Here is a 25,100-nt window from a genome sequence, read left to right on the forward strand (position 1 = left end):
AAATAATCAGTGTTTCAATTAATCAACATAAGATAAGCAGTGCGATAGTGCATGCCATACTTTGACTCGTTCTGACCACTCTTCGCATTATTGCGATTATATTCCCACGACTGAACTATATGGAAAATTATTAATAATTGTAACTGACAAATAAATTCAAACTAAAAATTAAAATAATGATGATTAAAGTTTTCACAAAAAAATTAAAATGTAAACAAAGGTTCCAACCTTTTGTCGCCCTCTCCCACCTCTCAAATTTAACAACTGTATAATATGCCTACTAAAAAAAATGTAAATTGGATTGATTTTTTTGCTTAATTTAGAAAAAAAAAATATACAGTACATAAAATGTCTTGTCTCTGCTAAGTTACCACTACAAAATACAAATTATAATTTTGTAAACACAGAGATGAGTGTATTACTCATTTTAACTATGATCTTTTACAACTGTTTAAATTATGAGTCATCGATTCAAACAATAGATAAAGTTAAAATAAAGAAATAAATCTGTTTTTGGCTGTTTGTAATTTAAAACATACACTTCAAAACGGTAGTAATCTTGTGTTTTTGAAGGTCAAAAGAGAATATAGAAACCGCATTACATTTGGTACCACCGCGGATGAATATCGTCTTCTCCGATCGTAAGCAACTATCAAAGAACCTACCAAAACATAAGAAAAACATAGTGGTTAGCATGGTGAATATGACAGGCGTTGGGTAGTGAAGTTTAAGTGTTAAAACACAGAATTGTGATTCTAGTAATAAGAAGTAACCTTAACTTTTAAACTGATATGGATCTTGGATGGTTGGTAGATATTTTAAGCATCTAGTTGCAATGAAAATTCGTTGTTTGTGCTTGCTTATATCGAGTTATGCCTGAGCCTACCGTGCTTAGTTCTGGCAGTCGATCCAACACGGGCAATCGCTTCCAAGATGGGCTGCGGTAGTGGAAAGCTAGCCCCTGATTCCCCGATTATTGGTAAGAAGGACTTCGTAAAACATGTGGAAACTACGGGTTTTGGAAGTGGAGTTGTAACTCCTTACTCTAAACCAGACAATACCAGCAGACCAAAAGTACATAAATACAAAGTAAAGGTTGATCCGAGAGTGACGGCTAAATATGTAATTAAAGCATTAATTGGAACTGGAAGTTTTAGCCGGGTGGTTCGTGTTGAACATCGAACGACTAAGCAACCTTATGCCATTAAAATGGTAGAAAAAAGAAAGGAGGGCAAAGAGGTTTGTGAAACAGAACTATCAATTCTTAGAAGAGTAAGGCATTCACACATTATCCAATTAATAGAAGTTTTTGATAGTAAAGACAGAATATATATGGTAATGGAACTCGCAACTGGTGGAGAACTATTTGACCGTGTTGTTGCTAAGGGAAATTTTAATGAAAGGGATGCAACTCAGGTACTGAGAATGGTGTTAGATGCTGTCAAATACTTGCACAATTTAGGAATTACACATCGAGACATTAAACCGGAAAATTTACTATATTATCATCCAGGAAAAAATTCCAAAATAATGATAACAGACTTTGGATTAGCAAGTTGTCGTAAAGGTGGGGATGATGTAATGATGAATACAACCTGTGGAACTCCTGAATATATTGCACCGGAGATTTTATGTCGGAAGTCGTATACAAACGCAGTAGACCTTTGGGCAATAGGTGTAGTTACCTATATCCTCCTAAGTGGTAGAATGCCATTTGATGATGACAATAGAACTAGATTATATAGAAAAATATTACGGGCAAAATATTCATATACTGGAGAGGTAGGTTTTTTCTTCAAATTATTATTTTTTCTAGTAAATAGTTTTAATTTAATGCTTTAATATAACAAAATTTGATATACCGTATATTTCGGTGTATAAGTCGCACTTTTGACACGCAAATTTGACCTCTAAATTAAGGGTGCGTCTTATACACCGAACATAAATGCCTCACCACACAGATTGTACATATCGTCACCTCGTTTTGGCTAGGCCTGAGTAGGCTAGGCCTAGCTACAGTGTACTAACCGTAACGTAACGGCAACCTGCTTCTGCCTAGTTTTCAAGGCATTTTAGCGTGATGTTATACTAAATATGATGAAAAGATTTGTTCATTATGGAGCTGTTTTAGGCGCTCCGATAACATTTCATTTGTAAACGATTACGATTGGAATAGTATTTATTTATAGTTATACGCACGATCGCCGACCGCCGTACCCCCAGCGCAAGCCCTTCTTGGCGGCCACATGGTGTACGGTATTCGACTAGTATATTCTCCAGTTGATTATAGCATGGACCTAGCGTACACACTTCGCGGATACATAGATACTAATCGAATACGATTGTCCGTGAAAACGTGCGCCCTCTCGAAATGATCGAGCGAGGCTAGCCCACACACGTGCGTGTTACACACACGGTCATGCACTCGATGTTGCGGGTGCGAAACTCATGAATAACAAGTTAGAAAGAACTTGTTGAGGCTGGGCGCGGCCGAGCCTAGGTAAGAATAAACCTAAATAAAGGACGCCGTAGATATAACAAAATATATTATTACAATTTATTATTGATTACAATTTAAAAAAACCTTGTTTTGATGAAATATAAAGTGCGTCTTATACATCGACGATATAAAAAATACCGATATTTTACTCCAACTTAGGGGGTGCGTCTTATACACAGGTGCGACTTATACACCGAAATATACGGTATCATATGTAAACATTTTTCGCAGAAAAAATAACCAGTCAAATTTAAATTTGCACTTAAGACAATATTTTTTAAGTAAATTAACACAGTAGGACTGATATCATGATGTCCTAAATTGACGTTCTGCAAACTATGGGCCACAAAACATTTTTTTAACGGCCGAGATGATGAATGGTGAACTTTTGATGTTACCAAATTGTTCACAGTTACATGGTTGGCGAAAATAAAAAACATACTATTGGTAGCAATGCGATGGTGATTGCGATGTACTGTAATGTAGAATCATGTGTCAACTGTGACGCAATACAGTTACAAAGAGGAAACCTTATCGAATATTACTAAATCACAATGTTATAATTATACAGTAGATCGTACTGTACCTGTCATCGAAGTTCACTTTTTTTTTACTAGCAAGCAAGTAAAAAATCGCACTAGCAAAATGAACTTTAAACCAACTACAGTAGCAAATAAATAGTAAATGAACAAAGTTGAATTGCCAGATCAAGCCTCAACTTTTTTTCAGGTTACAACCAGTAAACATTTTTTGTATCCCTCGTTGACCTGGTTATATTATGAATGTTTAATAGGTTTGTTTATATTACATATTAAATTTAGAAATGACATGCATAATGTACGCTTTGTTTACCCCATTTTTAAATGTATTTTTAATATCTTCTTATCTTGGACAAGGAAGACAATTTTCTCAGAAATGTTCAACATGGTGAAAGTCTGCTGTATGTCTTCCAATATACAGTACACACCCTTGGATGTGATGGTTGGAAAATCTGTGTCATACAGTACTGCCCATCTCCATTTGGGCCAGACTTCAATTTACAGTATTGTGCATTGTACATGTACATGTACTGTACGCCACCCTTTCCTAACAAGTTTCACCTTACAGTGAGTTACCTTCTCGGTGCATACCATACCAGTATCCGTACCTATACCTGAGGTGAGGAAGAACAAGGTGGATCTTGCCAACTGTACTGTATGTACAATACTTTAAATACTGCACCACAGTACCTCACTATAAAGTATATTTTCTTTAAAAAATACTTATAATTCATAGTACTAAGGTATGTGGAATAAAAAGGAAATTGCAGACCATTTCTATTTAGCTTAAATTCACATACTATTTATATACTGTACAGTAGTCTAGTAGAAGGATTATGTATTTTGTACTGAACAAAACCATCTGGAAAGGCTACTTGAAAAGGTTAATTGAGGAATTGCAATATTTGGCAGGAACTTCTTTTTTCAATATGGTGGTAGTGCAGGTAAAAATGATGTGGTTTCATTGGGGCTTGATCTATGGAAACACACTTTTGCTGTTGTCTGGAATAAAATTATTATATAAAAAATAAGGGAGCACAAAAGCAATTGTACACTTAGCCGTACTGTACAACATCACATCAAACAGACTTGAGAACTTGCCTAGGTGGGACAGTACCAAGGAGGGAGTTGGCGCTTTCCTGTTTTTCACAGATAAATGAAATTATGAATTACTTTTTGATACTGTATCTACAGTATACTATTTTTGAGAGAGTACACTGTATTTTCTGCTCTTGAATGCAGTATCTGTTCTGGTTAAATTTGAGAGTTTAGTTTTATCTTCCTACAGTATTTCCCCTCCTCTGGCCTTCAGTACTTTATTGCACAGTACTACTGTAGTACATGAGCTCAATTCAAGCCAGCAAATTTAAATGTTCAAATTAACTGCACGCTATACCCTGCAAAGAATGAATTGATTCCCAGCTTAGTGTGGGTCTTCTCAAATTTGAAAGAATGCTCCAATTAAACAAGAATTGTTTTAAATAAGAACTACAGGACTTTAATGTAAATTTGTATGAAAGTACTAGAACTACTATATTAATAAAATAACCAACAATATTGTAATTATTTTTCAATATTAATTTAAAAGGATGTAAACAAACTGTAAAATGTTTTAAAACAACAAAATTATGATTTTTAATCAAACACATTTTAAAATTCTATAGACATTTTTGCATTTAGATCTGTTTTATCTTTCAGTTTTTTAACTGATATTTAGTATGAGACAATAGATCATAAATCAGTGCTGTATTCAGAATTTACAGTACTTTATTATTGCAGCCATCAGACATTTATATTTTACTCTACAGTAAAGAAATACCTAACACATTAATACTGTACTTGTAATATATTTGTAATATGTGTATTTATCTGTTTTTATTTAAAACAGTTACTGTAACTACTATATGTTCATACTGTATAACAACTGTTGTTGTATCATGTATACAGTACCTTAGTGCTTAATTAACCCACAACTTCAATGAATGAGCCATACCAATTTGTTGCCCTTAGCAGTTCAGTTGTGAATTTTGCTATTGTGTATGCATGCATATATTACCCTAAAAACAATAAGAAATGCAGAGATTAAAACAGCATGTGTTACAGTATGCGCAGGGCTGCTGTGTCTACTGTAGTTCAATATACTGTATTGACAGTACTTGTCATCACCTTTTAGTAAAGTACTGATGTACAGTACAATCATAGAGTTTTATACTCCGTGGTACAATATAATATTTGACAGCATGGAATGCGTATGCATGGGGTATTGCTAAACTGTGCAAACCCCCCAAAAACCCTGCACAAACCACTTCCAAACCACTTAATATTGATTATCGACTACAACTATAAAAGACAATTTATTAAAAAAGTACAATACAACTGCAATGTAGATTGATTAATTAAAATCAATCGCAACACTTCCATCTTGAATTGGATACAATATATGGTGGCCATTTTCATCTTCAAATAACCAATGACATGTGATACAAAATCAACCAATCAAGGATACAATGTACTTATGACAGAGTTCCGGTAAATATACGGAAATTTGGCCCAATTGTGGATGTATGAAAATAAGGATAACTGTATAAAAATAACTGTACTGCTTCCAGGGTTTTCCTGATCGTACTGTACAAGCATTAAAACAGAGCATGGTCACCTTTATATTCAAGAGACACAAAGTAACTACAATGCACATCAAGTCCGAAATCATGTCCGCATGTGTAAAATAACTGCTTGAAATGATGCGTAAAAGTTTTCTATTTACTGCAGACATTTGTTATCGAAACCATTGAAATTAATTTTAGAAACTTGAGAATTCTGTTATAAAATGAAAACAGTTTAAACTTTTGAATAATTATAATGGTTTCTGTGCATTCTTTCCTGGGCTGTTAATTCGCAATTAACAAATTATAAATTGAACTATCTTAATGTTCTATTGTTGCATTGTTTTCTACGTATTGGACCTAGAGTTCAGTAGAAAGATTAATGTGAAGAAATGTTTAGGTATATTCCTACTGTACTTGACCAGAGCTTGCCAACTTTACAATTACCCAATTGGAAGATTAGTACAAAACAGGTTGATGATCTCTATGGGAAAGTAGCATTTACGTCACTGAAAATACATCTGCAACTTTATTTTCCTAAACTTGGCAGTGGCTTTACACAAGCAGCTATAAATTATAATAGTTCGAAATTGAGGTTAAAGTACATGAATAGTGTAAAGTATGAAGTCTGTAGTGTTTATAAACTATTTCACCAGCTGTATTGAAACTTGGACATAGGAAATTATACTCCTTGGGGGAAATTTTAGACCAGTCTGTGGTGGCACATGAGAGATCAGGTATTCTGGACACCTGCAGACTGACACAATCTTGTACCTACCAACCTGTATTCAATTTCAATGTAACTTTATTATTGTTCATAATTCAATTTTTAGCATTCTTTGTATTTATTACTGGTAAATTAGGGTTGTTGTTGTGAGGTATTTGGTTGGCAGAGAAGTTGTGGAGTTCAAAATGATTTATCATTTGTTGCCCAGAACCTGGACTTGAATGACCCAGTTTCTAGAGATTTAAATATTCCAGTGATGCCTATGGGCGTGTTTCTGCTGAAAAAAATAAAAATAATCGATTTTTTCTAAGTACCACAAACCACAGAAATGATCGCGTTGCAACTGACTGGACTGGTGGAATGTAACGGTGTACTTGTAACGCAGCATCTTGGAGTCTCTTGGTATAATTCTCCCCCACAAAATAATAAAAATCAAATGTTTAACATTTGATTGTTATTCGGTCGGTCCACATCGCTGATCGTCGTCGATCGCGCAAATAAAGAGCATGCTTTGTGAATGAGGGTTGCCATACTCTAGAGGTCAAAGTGGGGTCAATAATCGCTATTTGTGTTGCAGCTCAAAACTGCTCCGCAATAATCGGTTAAAACAAGAAATAATCGATTAAAACATGCAATGGATTGAGTGTTTTTAATCAGTTATTTTATTTTGCGCCGTTTCTGCTGCCCAAAAATAATCGATTAAAAAAATAAACGGTTAATAATCGATTATTTCTGCTCAGCAGAAACAGGCCTAATGACTTTTCTGAGTTCTGAGACCGAGTAACCAGCCTGAGGGTCAAAGTTTTATTTTAAACTTTGGTCATTTGTTGCCATTTTAGACTATGTACTTTTGTATTTTATGGCGAATAAAGAAATGAAATTTGTACTGACTTTAGGTCTATAGCACTTACATTATATCTTGGTTTGTATATATTGCATATTAGAACATAATATAGTGAATATAAATGTTACTGTATTTTGATAATTATGTTATTGGTGAATCTGTAACTGGAAATAATCTTTACGACTACAGTACTTTTTTATCTTTTTTAAACCTTTTTAAACACATTTTATGAATTTATAAGAGATAGTTTTTCACAGGAATTTGTACTTGGAAGTTTTTAAACTACATTTAAAAACTAGATTGTGGAAATGTAAGTGGTAGAATAATATGTTTTTAGAATGTTGAATAACTACATAAAAGTGATTAATTTGATATTATGTGTAACCATCATAAGAGGTTCCTTACAATAATTTTTAAATAACCCTTGACCAATTTAAATAATCACTGAGTATTATCCACAGTAGTATGTACAGTATTTCAATTCTCATATTTTATTGGGATTGTTTTACAATAGTCTTTATACACTAGTTTGTGAGGTTTTTATTATTTTTCTGCATAATCTCAAAATTTATTTTCTTCTATTTATTATTTATTAATTGATTTTAAATAATTTATTTGGAAGCTTTCAATCATTGAGTAAATAGTTGGTTTCCATGGATACAGTTACACCATATATAGTGTACTGTACGTGAGAGCTTTAATTCTGATAATCAATATTAGAACAATGATATTGATATATATGATATTACTATATTTGTATATCAGTATAGCAATGACCTTCATAATTGTTGAAAAATTCTATCTTATTTCTCTCTGAATTATATTCAATTAATTTATATTAATAGAGTACAATTGCTGAACTTATAAAACTATTTTTATATTCCATAATATAATGTACTGTAGCAATAGCAGATTTTGCATCGCTCCAAGCCATACTGTATAGTTAGTAGAATCAAAGCTGGATCATGGTAATAGTTTGGGTTCTACCACATATGTTATAAACTCTAGATACAAGGTGTAAGGCATATTATATAACATTTAAATAAATTCCTGTCATTTGATTGGATGATTACGGGTCAGATGGCATGCAATAGTATGCACTGGTACTTTTTTTTTTTTCTTCTTTTTTTTTCCAACATTTTATACCTTTCTTTACCAAATGGCTTGTTGGAGAGAGTCCTACTATCTTAACACTTGCAATTCTGCAGCCTAGTTCGTTCAAAATGAATATTTTGTTCATATTATTTATGAATTTTAAGAAATATGATTGTAGATATGGCATATTCCTTTATCATTATATGTTAAATTTGTTAACCAAACAAAGTTTTCAAAATATCAGTACTGTAGGCAAGGCTTTATATAAATTAAACCCTTTTGTATAACAGTGTTCTGTACTTACAAAATAATATAATGTAAAGTATAATAAGTATGTTTTGTTTAACTATTGTTGTCAACAAAAAGTAATTTAGTAAAGATCTTTGGTAAGAACAATTGCCTTCCAACACAGAATAACTTTGTATTTATGATGAAAGCTCTGTCTTGTGTGGATTGTTGATTAAATTAACAGTAACTGCCATAGGCTTTGGTTAAACTACATAAACTGACCTGACTTGGCCCTAGGATATATCAAGAGTTGAAAAGTTTAATAGATTTTTTTTTTCTGAATTTACAGTGAGAAACTTGTGTTGAAAGATCTTTTGATTTGCCCAGAGAGGTGTTGGCTAAATCTAAAAGAACAGTTGCTTTTTAATTGGAAATACTTTTTCTGATTCTGAGATTACTTTTGTTTTATACTACCATGACCAAATAATCTTATGCACCTCTGACAAATTTCTACTGTATAATGTAAAAAAAAAACAAAAACGGAATTTAACAATTGTAAGTTGGGTCAAACCTTCACAAAGCGATACATCATACAGTACTCTAGCACCCCTTCCTTTTTGACAACCCTATGAAACAAACTGGAGAAAATGTATACTGTACATTAAGGCCAACCTCTAATTTGGGAGCATACCTATTAAGGGAATTGGTCCCGAAGATGTCTCCTTAATTGGGATTAACTAACTGTAGTTTTCAATTTCAGCAGCAATCTATTTTTAGCCTCTAGTGTCTACTATGTCGGTAGGTCAGTCGGTACACACTAACTCAAATTTGAGCATGCGATTGCAGCCATGTATATGGCCTTGTTAGTATAAATGTTCTAATTCTATACCAATACATTTTTTAGCCTTTTTTTTTCTTTTCCTGTTCATCTTTGAGAAATTTCATAGAACAACGGAGAACACTGTGCACTGTAGATATTCACCATGCACTACTTTGTGTATGTACAATTATTAAGGTGTTAGTGATAAGGCAATGGATTCAAGGTGTTTTGATTTTTTAAGAGCACTACAAACAAGTGTATCATAGAGGTGAAGGTTTATTATGGTATGATGTGTAAAATGCTGGAACATATCCAACTATTGGAGCAACATAAATTATAACATTTTCACTGAGGAATGGTACAGTATAATGTTTCTGACTTTAATGTTGTCAACTTTGGAAATCAATCAATCGTTCCATTTCTATTGCGCTATTTCAAACATTTTTGCTCATGGCGCTGAAAATCTGTTACTATTCATTTTACATTCATTGCTTTTAAAACAATCATCTATAAATAGAATATTTACAGTATATTGTATGAAAAAGTATATTAATATTCAAAAAGAGACTACAGACTATTATAACGTGGCATCCACTTTAACAATAACAAAAGATCCCCTATACTCTACAGTACTTAGTTATATATTGGAATCATTCAGTTTTTTATTTAAAGTTAAATTTGTCATTATAACAATATCCTTTGTCACTGTCTGACACCCTTTGTTACCTTTGAATTTATGAGAAGTACAGTGTTTCCATTCTTTTGGATCAACTAAGGGGAAGGGGGATTGTAGGGTACTTTGCTTAGTACTCTATCATACTACTGCAGTACTACTGGACAATGACCTCTCCCAAAACTGGATTCCATTGCCCATGCTTAAAGTCTAGCTTTCCAGAAATTATAGTATTGTAATGTGTTTATAATATAAAAAAAAAAGAATTTGGTACATTTTAGACTTCAAATCTGGTTTTAGATTAATTTTGAGAGTTGACCATCTTTTATAGCTTTTAAATGCATAATAAATATACAAATACAATTTAAATTCTTAAATTTTGTATAATTTCCTTACAAATTTCCAAAATATGGGTCTATTTTTACTTCAGTTTTTCCTGCAGATTAATTATTACAAGTTGATAGAGGTTTATATTGTATATCTAAAGTAATTAATTTATTAGTTTGTCCACTGCATAATAGGTAATTGTATTGGTAGGATTATATTCCAATGTCAAGTCTTTGAAATACGTGCATACTAAAAATCTAGAAGCTCTTTGACACTCATACAATATGTACTATAGTACACTTAAATTGAATCCAAAGCAAGCTGTTGTAAAAGTGTATTGTATGGCTTGCACGCAAGGGGTTTACAACTATTGTAGTGGTATTTGGAAACAATTCATCAGCTCTTTATTTATTTCCTTTTCTAGTTCATAAACATTTTGTATTATACAGTAGTACCTTAGATTACTTTAGCAGACATTTCTTTACATTCGTCATTCTCAGGTTTTCCTTTCATGAAATGTATAGGGTACTGTTCATTAATTATGATATGGTAAACTATATTGATTTTTTACGTATTATGCTTATGTGGAATGCTTTACCTTAAAACATAAGAAATGCCTCCAGTATTTAATTGGAGTTAAATCATTCTATATTGAACTTCATAATAATTAATACAAAGTTCAATGTTTGTTGTTGGTTAACTTTTGTACAGTAATTCATTTTTTAAAATAATAGGTAATTAAAAATTAAGTTATAAATTTGTTGTGTTCTGACCACTCTACTGTAGAGGTACTTTTCCACATATTGGTCTTTTCTCACTCTTCCAATTTATCCAAAAGCTGCAACACTTAATAATGGTTATTATATGACCATGAGTGAACCATGTTGTAAACCATCACTTGATTTCCTTCACAAGTCTACACATTATTGAATCTGGTATAATGTGAAATTTATAAATGTCTACACTATCAAATTGTATGTGACAAAAAAATGTGACGTGCCCATATATGGACATATGACATCATATCACTACCATATTTAGGCACATCACACTTTTTTTGGCGTAGCTTTAAAATAATCAACTATGCATTTTCTACCTTTGTGTAGTAAAGTGGGAAGGAGTGTGATAATGTGATATTGCCATTAAAATGCACCGCTAAAATATACCACCATGTACTTTAAAGTACAAGACACTTTCGAACTGAAAGATACATATACTGTGTTGGTTTGTGTAATTATCGACATTGCAATCGTAACTGTAATTACAGTATAACATTCCAATACAGTACTGTATACTGTATTGTATTGTGTATATTGAGTATACATTAAAATGTGCTTAAAAAGACAATGACATGGCACATTGGCAGATATGTACTATATGGCTACAATTAACAAACATTTACTGTGTCATTTTTTACAAAGAAATTTAAAATTATTATTTGTCGTATTCAGTTGGGATTTTACCGTTGAATATAGTTTTTCCGTTGAGTACTTACTTAAAAGAGTATTTTAAGTGTTAAGATTGTTATCAATGAAAAAGCTTGCCTTGTTAACGTTTTTTATTCGAATGATTTTCTCGACGAATCTTTATGTTGACTACGAAAGTTCCCAGTCGAATACAACAATTAACTGGTTTGATTAAAGATATATTGTCCCCCTAAAAAAATATTTTTTAAAATTTTTTTGTTGAATATGTTATTTTAATGTCACATAATAGTTATTCACTCTCACAAAAAATTGGGTCTGAAAAAAATTTATTTACCTGAGAAAAATGTAATTTAAAGCAAAAAATGGTCAAATTGTCTGGAAGACAATGAGTTTTTGGGTAATTTAACTGTTTATTTTGTCTTTTTATAGGTGAAATAATTTTTTTCCCCCGTTTTTTTTCTTATGGAAGTGAACAACTTCATTAAAACTGCAAAATGGCCTATTCAAAGTTCGATTTTAAAAATCTCTATTTTTCATGATTTTGGGGGACAATACATCTTTAATATAATAATTTAATAATAATTTATTTGGAAGATAAACTTTTGAAACAGTGGCACAGAGTAAGTAAAATAAATGTTAAAAGTTAAAAAATGATTTAACAATAGGCCTATTTACAAGGAAACTTTCATCTTCAACATCAATAAGTAGTTGATATTTTTTTAAAAGGATCAGATATGTAGACAATAGTATAGGGTATTTATACTTCCGATTTGGTAGCCACAGTGTTCTTTTATATTTACAATTGTATGTGAATATTTAGTACTGACTCAGTCTTTAGTTTACACTAAAGAAATAAAGCATTGTCATCTAATCTGTGCGTGATTGCAAACAATTTTCCACAAGAATGGATTTAGTCAACCAGCTCATGTTTTCATGCTTGAGAACAATACAAGTATACTATAAATGAAAGTTGAGCCCTTTAGTAATATTCATCAATAAGCTCTTGTTTTGCTACCTTTAGGGTAACCTCTTGCATAAAACCTCAAATAGTTTTTATAGGGAAAACTACCTTTTAATAAGTTATTGAACTAGTGTAGTTACTGTACTATTTAATACTCAAATTATTTATTCATACAAATATGTATATATATAAATACTGTCAAATTATTGAAACAGTGCTCATATTCGGAACATTTTTTATTTATTTATTTATTTATTTCCCTTTTATTGCATCAAGTAAACAATGATGAAGTTGACATAAATATTTATGATCTAATAATCACGTCGAATCCCGATTATTCACCAAAAAGCATTAAAAAAAATGCAGTTTGTGTGCAATCTCAATTTTGCATCACCTCGGGTCACTAAGGACATCTATTTACCTAATATTCTATTGAAATTTATGATAAAGTCAAAAGTACATTTTGCAGGCAAGATTCGTCGAATTGATATGGTAAATTGATTTTGATCAATGTATTAAATTAAACTCTGTGTAAGTAAACAACATTAATAATTGTTCATACAGTGGTACTATACATGATATTTATATTGAGTTTAAGATGTAAGATGTTGTCAAATTTGACTTCATATTAGATATATTCACTCAATACAGAAATAGATTCAGTAAATTATATTGCGATTAAATTCAGTTGCTAATTTGTCAAGTAAATACTGTGGTATAAAGTAAATATGTTTAGTTATGCTATGTTTGATGTTCTTATTGTTCTAAGAGACTATAAATAATGGAAAATGGAACAGATATTAAAAATTGGCATTAAACAACTCTTACTGTATGCGATGTACATTACAATACTGCAACTTTTCCTACAAGGAAAATTTCAACTTCGTAGCTAGAAAGGGTAAAGGTAAGGTATTTATATTTGTCCTCAAGCTTAACTGGAAACTAAGGAAATTCGGATTAGGCCCTCCACGGACCCACGGCAGCCAACAGTGCAGCGCCTACCAGATCAGCACACCGGGAGACGATCCCCTACTCTTTTCGAATAGTGTACCAAGTTCTTTAACATGCACTGTTAAGTACACGGGACCAACGGCTTTACATCCCATCCGAAGGATGAGGTAATGAGAGTAAACCATCTTGCCTAAGGATGCAATTAGTATGGTACAGATAACCTCGAACCCATGCCTATCACATGCTAGTCCGATATTACCATTACACCATTACTCTCCAGTATATACAGCACCCGCCGCGATTTCTAGACAGTCTCCCATCCAGAACGCAACTGGGCCAAACGTTGCTTAACTTTGGTGATCTGATGAGAACCGGTGTTTCAACGCAGTATGGCCGGATATAACGTATAGAACTTTGTAGATAGAACATAGGCTATATATTGTTGGGTAACTTCAATAAACAAATTTTGATGTGCTATGTTCTAAAGTTCATAACCTCAATAAGTTCAATCATTATGTTCCTTGTGAAGCAATAAGGTAATAAAGTACCATGAGGTAAATTACTCAAAAGACTTGATACAAAAGCCTAAATACATTCCAAAAGAACTTTCATTAAATTAAACCTTAGTAATATTTTAGTAAGAATTTTAATGAGGTGGCTAGCATAATTTAATTTTGTTCCTGCTGCTGTTCTTCACACTGATAATACCATGTAAGCTTCTGTGAGTGTAATGTACATTTTATTTTTAAACATTTCCCATCCAGACAAGAAAGAGGTCAGTAGAGCTTGACCTCTTTCTGTGCCCAGCCCGGCCTAGCAGGAGCTGTTTGGACAGAGACTGGGCTGTAATCTCTTCCAGAATGCTGTTGTACCATGATTATGGCATCTGTGGCTTTACACCGCCTCACATTTGTAATCAGTTGCGAGAAAATTGGACGTGGTATGCCCACCAGTGGAGATAAATTCTTATTGAATTGATCGAGAATGTCTGTCGAGGCATCAGCAGGCATATTCAACTTCATACTGTGGGTTTCCTTCACGCTGTGTTTACCTTTGTTCTCTAATAAATGCCTTTTTTCCATATTATGTGGCGCACTAGGAACATGTGCAGGGTCTTGTACGCATGCTATTTCAGTTCATCTACTTAATTTTGGTGTTGACCAAGTATTTGGAGCATTTGTGCTACTTTAGATAACCTTAACAATTCAGCTTCCTGCAGTACATAATCCTACAACTGTCTCTCTTTATGAATGATCGCTTTTTCTTGTCTATTAGAACTCCATATAACTCTGCTCTTCTTTCCATCTGCTAACTTAGAGGTTTCACTACTAAAATGGCCATATGAAACTTATTTCTAAAAGAAATCTTCTTAATCTTACATATAAGCCATTGGCCACACCTTGAGTTTAATTTTCCTTAAGTGCTCTTTGTCTTCCTCTTACCTCTCCATATTCGTAATTCTTACCCCTACTTTTAATACTGAAAATCTCTTCTGAAAAACTTTCTTCTCCGTCTATTCCTACCGTACTAAGGATGTAGCTGATTTATGTAGTCTGGTGGGTGGGTGTAGCAAAGTCAAGGGAATACAATTGAATCAGTACGTTAGGTTTATTGGGTGTGCTCTGGCTTTTGAGTGGGTGATTTGGAAGTGCATGTCCCCTGCCTATAATAATTGCATCCTTACTATTTTGTACAAAAATAGAATTATGAATTAATTAATTTTTATTGGAAATTCGCTACTGTATTCATGTTCCTGTAATTTTAAATTGGAGGTCACTTATTAATGGATGGATAGATGCTGGATTAACTGTCTACCCTCACAAAAGAAACATGTTTCTGTAACAGTAATGGCAGTAGGCCCATTTCATGTACAATGATCAAATTCCACAAACAAAATAACATTTTGAGGCAGAAATCTGAAATCGCCTCAGCCTGGGGACAAACTAAGGCATTATTTTCGTGATGCTATTTTTCTAATGAGATTGCTGGGGATGTTACATTTAACCCTAGGCCTCAGCATGGTATTACAGTTGTTGAATGGTGAGAACCTTTACTAAAAGATAGTGAGAAAGCCAACATCTATCAAAACAATAAAGGCAAAATATTTAGGTCAATAGCTATCAATTTCATCATGTCCTAGTATATACACTCAGTTTAATAGCCAACCATTAGTATTGTCTATAGTAAATACCTTTTGAATATTCTCAGTAATCATAATTATGGATTTTCGCTTTTTAAAAAACACATAAAAAAATATATGGCACTCATTACATTTGTTTATTCTACTTTCTGAAGGAAAAAAACTTTTTATCAAATTTATCTCTAGTTGAGAAAAATGCGTACATAAAAAATTGTTTATGCATCCCATTTCTGATACCAAAGAATATACAGTACCTGTATATTTTTTTCCAACAATTTTTTTTTTTCAATATTGGCATCTAGATTAAAAATCTTATAATTTACAACTTGAGACATTCATTTTAGATGTATTTTGATTCAAGTTGTATATTGGCTAGAACATACGCAAGTTAGTGGTTTGTGAAGTCTATTGTTAGTGTTTGGTAACAGCCTGTTTGGTGTAATATACCTACCTTAGCAATAGAGTGGCTGGAGCTTACAGCTGTATGATGTAACAGGTTGCACACAGGCTACAAAATTTCTTTCAACATTTAGGTTAAGATCTGTTTATACTTGGACGGTGAATGATAATAAATACATAAATATATATTTTTTTCTCCTAAAAAAACAAAAAAAATTAGAAAAGTTTTCAACCATTATAGATTAATGATGTCGTAATCAATAAGGACAATGAAATATTATCGTATGAATTGTATTGCTTATTGATCATGACGTCATTTGATTGGATTTTTTGAAGACCCTGTTGCTTGCTTTTTCATCAATCAATCAGACTATAGCACTTGTATCCATGTAATAATAACTATTGACTTAAACGTTAATAATTAATGCATGATAGATAAAAAAGTCATTTTGTGTTGTAGTTTCTTCAAAATTGATAACCAAATTAAATACTGTTTAATATAAATAAAACAATATTCAGAAGTTTTAGAAATTGCTAATATCTCTTTTTTGAATGATATACTGTATTGTGTTTATATCAATTCTGATATTAAATAACTTGTTGTTCAAGTTAGACAATTGATTATTTTATTAATTTTTATATTTCAATAAGCAACCTAATCATGCTTAAATACTCAAATATATATGGGGTAATAATATTATGTTTGTTTGTCATTGTTGACAGATATATGTTTAACACTTTGGCTGCCATGCGTTTTTACCGGTCACTTCCGACATTTTTAGCCACTTTCAATATTTTTACCAAGCTGGTTGAGAGTACGTATGGGATCAGATTTATATGTAATAAAGACTTAATAATACATAAAAAATACTGGTACAAATTAGCGTAAATACCATAATATCTCTGTGTTTGGTAGTCCAGAACATTGTGTTAACAAACACAGAGATCTTCGTGTTTGGCAGTGATGGAGCCTCATTATATCCTTGATCTGATACTAGATTATTAGTTATCCGCTTGGTATACCAAGCGGATAACTCCTTGTAATTGTATGAGATCAATATTTTTGGTTATCCGCAACCGTAAGGTTTTGCGGATAACCCTTGTTATTGTAAATATCTTTTTTTTTTTTCATCTTCTTTGTTCTTCTTTCTTTCCCGGAATTTTGTTGCACGCATATCTGTCATCCTTGTCAACATAAGATTGTATAACTTTGTCATAAGATTGACCTGTAGCTGTAGATGTGCAGGAAACTTTGTTATATGACGTTAGAGTCGCGTAGCGCAAGTTACGCGCGATTTTATGAATTTCAATGATTGGTCATAGATTATAAACCAAAAGTCATTTTGTATTGACACTTGGTGAAAATTTAAGTCATGTCAAGGGCAAACTTTCTATGGATTAAAAATGGCATGTTTCACAAGAAGTTACGCGCGCACGCGCATTTAAAATTTCAAAATGCGCAAAAATAATTTCTAATCAACTTTCTACGCTGATCATGACATTTTGAGCATGTCAAAAATTCCCACGCGCGCGAAAAAATTTACGCGTAAGGTGCGCACGGAGCATGAAAATCATTTGTTTTTTTCTTGAATTATGATTTTACAGCCTTTCTTAGTCATTTTAAAAAAGATTTACATCATTTCAAATTAAAATGACGTCATACGAACACGTTGATTTAGACCATTTGCGCGCGTTTTAGTTGCAAAAGTGACAACATATTGTCAAAATTAAGCCTATTTTTAATCTATTATAGCTCCTCAGGATCATCCACGACCCCCAATTTTTTTTATTTAATATGTAAGCAGATATGTTGTAGATATGAATTCATGCAGAACCTTTACCACTCGGATGTTATGACGTCATCGTATGGCCACACGAATGTAAAATATAGGATTTTTTACTCTTTCGTTATTGATCATCACATTCAACAAAGCGCGTCTCGCTTATACGTATTCCATTTCCCCCGAAATTTTAATATTGTCTATGTCAATCAACTATCTTTCGCATGAATTAAAAATATTTTAATTTTTATAACGTCATCATGTCTAAAAACGTAAATAACGTGGGTCACTTATTTTCATCTTTACAGTAAATTTCAATCTGTTATAGCTCGTCAGAATAAAAAGTGATAATCATGATTTAAATGTTTTCTGGAAGCTATTGGATTGTAGATACGAATTGATGTGAATATTTTGCCAATCAGATGTTGTGACGTCATCATATGGCCAGTTGAATTCAAAAAGTCATATTTTCATCTCTTGCATAAAAGTTCACTGCGTTTAAACGAGAGCGCATCTCACTTTTACGTGCCTAAAATTCTTCAAATTTGTTTTAATGTAATTATTTAGATAATTATCTTCTAAAATTGTTATCTTTATTTGTCAATTTGATGATGTCATCGTGTTAATAATTGGATTTAAAATATGAGTCTCGTAATTTTGGCTATGCTACACTGTATATAACATATACAGTTTATTCTGTAAAATACTGTAATATGGTGTATGCTAGTGCTACATAATAGGTACAATTAAGCACTGTAAACATATTTATTTTATGTCATAGAATGGCATAATAATTTTCGAGGTTCATATAGTTAAGTATGTGCATGTTGCGTTTGCGCGGATAACCCGAACTCGTCAAAGTGACGAGTTCAAATCTAGTTTTTCTGTATTATTCTTCTTTCCTTCCTTCCTTTTTGTGAGTCGTGTTCCTCTAAAATGTGTAAACATAACATTTCATAACTTTGACAACATATGGGCATTTACGTGAAGTTGTGCACCTCCTATTTTTGAATGACGTCATAGTTGCGCAACGTGACTTATGCGCAATTTTATGAATTTCAATGATTGATCATAGATTAAAAACCAAAAGTCATTTAGTATTGACACTTTGACAAAATTTAAGTCATATCAGGGGCAAACTTTCTACGGATTAAAAATGGCATGTTTGACAAGAAGTTACGCGCGCACGCGCATTTAAAATTTCAAAATGCGCAAAATTAATTTCTAATCAACTTTTTACGCGTTTCTTGTCATTTTGAGCATGTCAAAAATTCCCACGGGCGCGCAATTTTTTATGCGCGCGGTGCGCACATAGCGTTAAAAACATATTTTTTTCTCTTGAATTATATTTTTCAAGCCTTTCCCAGTGATTTTGAAAACAATTTAGACCTTTTCCAGTTTAAATAACGCCATACGAACACGTTGAATTAGACAATTCGTGCGCGTTTTTTATGAAAAAGCTTAAAAAATCGTCAAAATTATGTCTTTTTTTAAACAGTCATAGTTTCTAAAGTAAACCGTTAACCGTTTATTTTTATTACAAAATCTAGAAGTTGATGAGTTGTAGATATCGGATCATGCATCAATAAGGCTAAAAAAACATTGTGACGTCATCGTATGGCCACACGAATGTAAAATATAGGATTTTTGTCTCTTTCGTTATTGCTCATCACATTCAATGGAGCGCATCGCGCTTATCTGTATTCCTTTTTCTCCTACATTTATATATTGTGTAGGTCAATCAACTTTCTTTAGCATGAGATAAAAATATTTTAATTTTTATGACGTCATCATGCCTAAAAATTTTAATTACGTGGGTCATTAATTTCATCTTTACAGTAAATTTTAATCTGTAATAGCTCGTAAGAATAAAATGTGATAATCACGATTAAAACGTTTTCTGGAAGCTATTGGATTGTAGATACGAATTCATGTAAACATTTTGCCAATCGGATGTTGTGACGTCATCATATGGCCAGTTGAATAAAAAAAGTCGTATTTTCATATTTTGCGTAATAGTTCATCACATTTAAAAGGGTGCGCATCTATATTTTACGTATTCAAATTTCTTCTACACGTTAATATGTTGTTCCTGAGATAATTTCCTTTCTGAAATTGCTATCTAAGTGTTTCATTTTGATACCGTCGCCATGTTAAAAATTGGAATAAATGGCGGGTCCCGTAATTTCACCTATTCTACACTGTATGTAATATGTATACAGCTTATACTGTTTGCATGTATATACTATATGACACAAAATTCAGCACTAACAGCATGTCATATTCTTCAGTTCTTGTCATAATGCCATAATCTTTATCTGTGTGCAATATTCCAACGTATGACGTGCACGTGGCGTTTGTCGTGGTGCGGATAACTAACTCGTCAAAGTGATGAGTTTCATGTCTAGTTAATAAATAATATCTATTGATTTCTTACAGCCATGGAAAGATGTGTCCGCTGCCGCTAAGGATTTCATCGATAAATTACTACGTACAAATCCAGCTGAACGACTGACATGCGCTCAAGCATTAAAACATCCATGGATTGTAACGAATGCTGGACAATCTAGTCTGAAGAACTTGCATCGATCAATCAGTCAGAACTGGCTCAAACGCACATCAACACGCAGCAGAAGCACTAAATCTACGCATTCAACTCAGTCAAATAAATCCACACGTTCGCAGATATCCGGCCGTTCCGCCAAACGGCGAATACCGCAACAGGAGTTAGACGGGTTAGGGAGTAAAACAAGCGTTCGCGAATCGCAAGAGGTAGCGTCTGGTAAAGAGAATAAATACAAGTTATAGCATCAGGAAAACCCAAGATTTTGTATGACGTTGATACTGATCATGGAGAAAAATTACTGTGAAAATGATGAATATGATATTGAAAATTAATTGATTTATAACCTGATGTAATATGTGTCGCAGAAATGAATTTAAACATGTGACGCATTCATTCAGAAAAGAATTGCATGGTGCTCCAATCACAGAAATAAGTTCAGATTCTTGATATAAAGTTACTTTTAGAGAGATGGTATTATATCTAAACTTTATTTATGTATGCTTGGTGTTCTGACAAAATAAGTCACATTTACCATTGTACTGTCATTCTTTACATAAATTGCAGTATATGAAAAGTTTTATGTCTGGGTATATGTTCAAATCCATGTAGAAATGCGTTTGTATCACGGTCACGTGTTATAATTAGCGTCGTAACAGCAAGTAGCGCTTTATGAAGTGCCACACATTAGGGCGAACATATGCAGGAATAGCTTTGATTGGTTGGAGGTCAAAATCGTTGATGCATGACTAATACACAATTTTGTAGCTTGATCTGTCATAACGAACGAAAGTCCTAAGGAGTTGTACATCACGTATGATACGAAAGCATTAAACTTCTTTGGTGTGAACAGGCCCTATGTTCAAGTGCTGTTTGGCATATAACTTTGAAGGCAATTTTCTTTTAGAATGTTTGCTGGTTTTATTATTACTGAACTGTATTTACTCTATAATACTGATAACTTAAATAGTGATCAATTATATGAATATATGTGTGTACATTTTGTCATGACACCAAAACAAATATCAAAACAAGAAACAACTTGTCAACTCTTGGCAGCATTATTTATTAGATGTTTATTTTATTTGTTAATTAGAGCAAGGACGATTGTAAAGCTAACTTTTTGTTACCCACTATGCTCTGGATTGTGCTAAAAAACAGAAAAAAATGGAGAGAGAGTTACAGTAGAAGAAACACCTGCCAACCAAAAAGTTACAAATCTCTTAACAATGTTTTCATGATTTCTTGTATAGTAGGTTTTCTTTTAGATAGCAAATTCAGTAGTAAATATATATTTTGATAATTAATCAACAGTTTTTACTATGGTAGATTTGTAGAAATGTGTGCCATGGTAACTTATTATTACTTATTACTTTATTCCTGATGGTTGAACATTCCTTTTTATGTAGTAAGATGTATAGCATTGTAGCAATAAGAATTATTTTTCCACTTATTAAATTTAAGTGGAGTTCAAACAACTCATATTTCAATTAGAATTGTGTATTATTTTTATAGGCATCATATATTTTGTCATTAAAATTGTTTTTACTGACTGTAATCTACTAAATAATTTACATATTTACACAAACATGTAATACCTCTTTGACATCACCTAGCAAATCTTTTACAGAGTGTACCATGGCCGTTATGGAGACACCCCAAGCACGCACCATAACAGCTATGGTGACACCCCAAGCCTTGTTGTGTGTAAACTCCTGTAAATTCTGCTAGATGATGTGAAACGGGTGGAGTCAACCCCCATTCAGGGGACACCCATATTAAAGGGAAACTTTGTTGGGTCCAAATAGTGTCTCTTTATAGGGATTCTACTGTATGATCTTATTTAGATGTAAAATCTAAGAAGAGAAGACAAAAATTTGACACCTTGTTCTCAATCTGACCATTAACATTCCACCTTAAGTGTTACTACCTGTAAGTGCTTTACAATTACCATCATAGGGATGATACAAAATATGCAAGCAATCAAAATGTCATCCAATAGAATTTACTTTGATATTGCTACAAATAAATATTCTTTACAGTAAAAACATTTTCCCTCTGTTGGAATATTTGGTAAATATAGCATCTCATTTGTATCACATGTGGTGCCTGTATTGTGTAAGGTTTAGGTTAAGTGTTATGTTATGGTCTATGGTACTAGGCAACATATGTGATGCTGTATTCCTGAGTATTCATATGATACTGGCGAAATATTGATACAGTACCAAGAACTTACAATAAAAATACGGATGACATACAAAATTATTAAGTATTAATTATTTTTTTAGCGTTGAATTACAATTAAATCATCCAAAAGCCTACAAAATTATTTCTACAAACAGAAAATTACTGTGTACCCGAGTACCCATCCGAATTGTGAATCATTAGATTTTTACAACTGTAGAATATCTGATTTAATTCTATTTAAAACTGATAAAATCAGAGTTCACAGACTGTTTATTTATTTTAATAAGGATGAGATGTATAGCCATCAACTATGTGAAGAATAATACCCTAGCTTACCTGTAGGCAAAGGATCACTGTTGGCCAGGTATTAAATCCTTTTTGAACAAAGGCTTTACAGTATTAAGATACCAAGACTATGTACGCCACTTGGCATCAGGTATCTTCACACTGCCTCTCATTGTAGACTAAAAAACAATGCGTAATTATCCAAGATTGTTAAGTTAAACTCAACCTACTGTAAACGCAATCTGATTCTTCTTACATTATATTACGTACACAATATTGTTACATTGTAAGTTAAACTGTTGCCATTTTAGATAAACCTAAATCAGCATTGTAAAGATCCATAAAAAATTATATTTTGATGGTCACGGTCAGACTCGCGGCATTAGATTTGCTTACCTAACAAATGTATGGTAATTTTCGCTGTCACCTATTCATTGTGTAATGTCAAAATTACTCATCTTTAAGATGCACCATTTGTTATCGTAGATCGTGTTCGTGTGTTCATTGGCCGGCATTAAACTCACTGATGCATTAAGGTGTACCGTTCGGTAATCTAATCGGTAATTTGGCCTCTGTTTGCGCAATTAACTAAATGCAAAGCGTAATAACCGTCTAACGGTAAACCACGCCCTAGTTCGGTTGCACCGTGTAGATAACACTCTTTTACTTTTAGACTTTTACTCTTTATCTATTTCATCCCAGTACCAACATTTCTAAAGATAACAAATAAAGAACCAAATTTGTGCTTTAACCACTAAAGGAAAGAATGTATTATTGCAAATTTTGGCAAAGTTACAAATACATTAGTCCATAAAAAGTTTCCTCTTAACATACAATAAATACCAGCGCTATGCAACTGTTTGATTCATAATCTATTTTCAAACTTAAAAAGTCATCGACCTGTGGTTTGTCCTGCATACAACCCACTGTCATGTTCATCCAAATCTTTCCATCTCATGCAAGTTATAATGAATAACATCTGTTTTGTGGAAAATATATGTAACAAATATAATATGTAACAAATATATGTTTAAGTGTATAGTACGACACTATTAATCTAAAATACAATTTTAGATTTGTATTTCAATAATTTTTTACAGGAAATATAAGTAGATCTATTGATTTGATTTGTGAAATTGTCACATGATTGACCTCATCAGAGGTGAGTTTAGGGTCACACTAAAATTAATGATGGGATGAAATTTATACCACTGTAGGTATGTGCACACATGCTGTACAATTCAAATCTTTGTCATAAAATCTATCAAATGTTAGTGTGAGATATTTGTTTGTAACATACTGCTGTATTTATTTATGTACCTAAAGCCTTGTTCGCACTAGCCTTGAAAATGGTAAATTTAACCATGGTATTACTTTAACTAAAGCCTTGTTTAAGCCTTGTTCGCACTGAACTGGAAAATGTTAAATTTAACCATGGAGGTACAGTATAACCTCCATGATTTAACCGTGGTACCTTTACCCAAGATGCTTTTGTTCATGTGTAGCCAGTGTTTGGATTGGCTTTGTTGGTCAAATTAATTGGATTGGCTAAATTTTCCAAAATCGCCTCCAGTGTGATTGAATATCTTTGATTTGCACTGGTCATGATAGGGATGAGAAATCTCCAGGGGTAAACACTTGTGGATTGTTGATCATCAATAGGCCTACATTGTACAACTATGTGCAAAGTAAAACTAGAGCAAGTTGTATAAACAAAAATACTATCAATCTCATTTAATGTTGTATCAATATATTATGTAGGTTTAGCCTAATTCATGTGAAATATCCTGAATACTATTTGCCATGAATAATCATAAATGTCACATTCATCAAAATGAATTATTGTCAGTTTTGGGTTAATTTGATATCAAAATGGAAAGCACCTACAATAATGATGTATCACATACTATATTATTACTATTTTATACCTCCATGATTACCAACTGGATACCTAATAGTAGAACATATGTATCAAAATATTATGAGTTGTTATTTTAAATTGACATCAACAACTTGTAGCTGGTAATGTATCAAAATATTATCGTTTTCT

The 25,100-nt window shown here is 32.5% G+C and overlaps 1 protein-coding gene across 1 annotated transcript; it reads left to right on the forward strand.

Moving 5' to 3' along the window:
* Positions 1 to 681: 681 nt before the first annotated feature.
* LOC144850843 (serine/threonine-protein kinase H1-like) lies at positions 682 to 23,247 on the forward strand. The gene is made up of 2 exons (XM_078708317.1): positions 682 to 1,782; positions 20,455 to 23,247. The coding sequence occupies exons 1-2, from the start codon at positions 934 to 936 to the stop codon at positions 20,821 to 20,823; spliced, it is 1,218 nt and encodes a 405-aa protein (XP_078564443.1). The 5' UTR covers positions 682 to 933; the 3' UTR covers positions 20,824 to 23,247.
* The last annotated feature ends 1,853 nt before the right edge of the window (positions 23,248 to 25,100 follow it).

The sequence above is a fragment of the Antedon bifida genome, chromosome 8, assembly GCF_963402885.1.
Source record: "Antedon bifida chromosome 8, ecAntBifi1.1, whole genome shotgun sequence".
Lineage (NCBI taxonomy): Eukaryota > Metazoa > Echinodermata > Crinoidea > Comatulida > Antedonidae > Antedon > Antedon bifida.

Excerpts from the sequence above, each read along its gene's own strand:
- LOC144850843 (XM_078708317.1), top strand. The coding sequence starts at position 934 with ATGGGCTGCGGTAGTGGAAAGCTAGCCCCTGATTCCCCGATTATTGGT. Across the intron at positions 1,783-20,454 it reads AATATTCATATACTGGAGAG|CCATGGAAAGATGTGTCCGC; the intron begins GTAGGTTTTTTC and ends GATTTCTTACAG.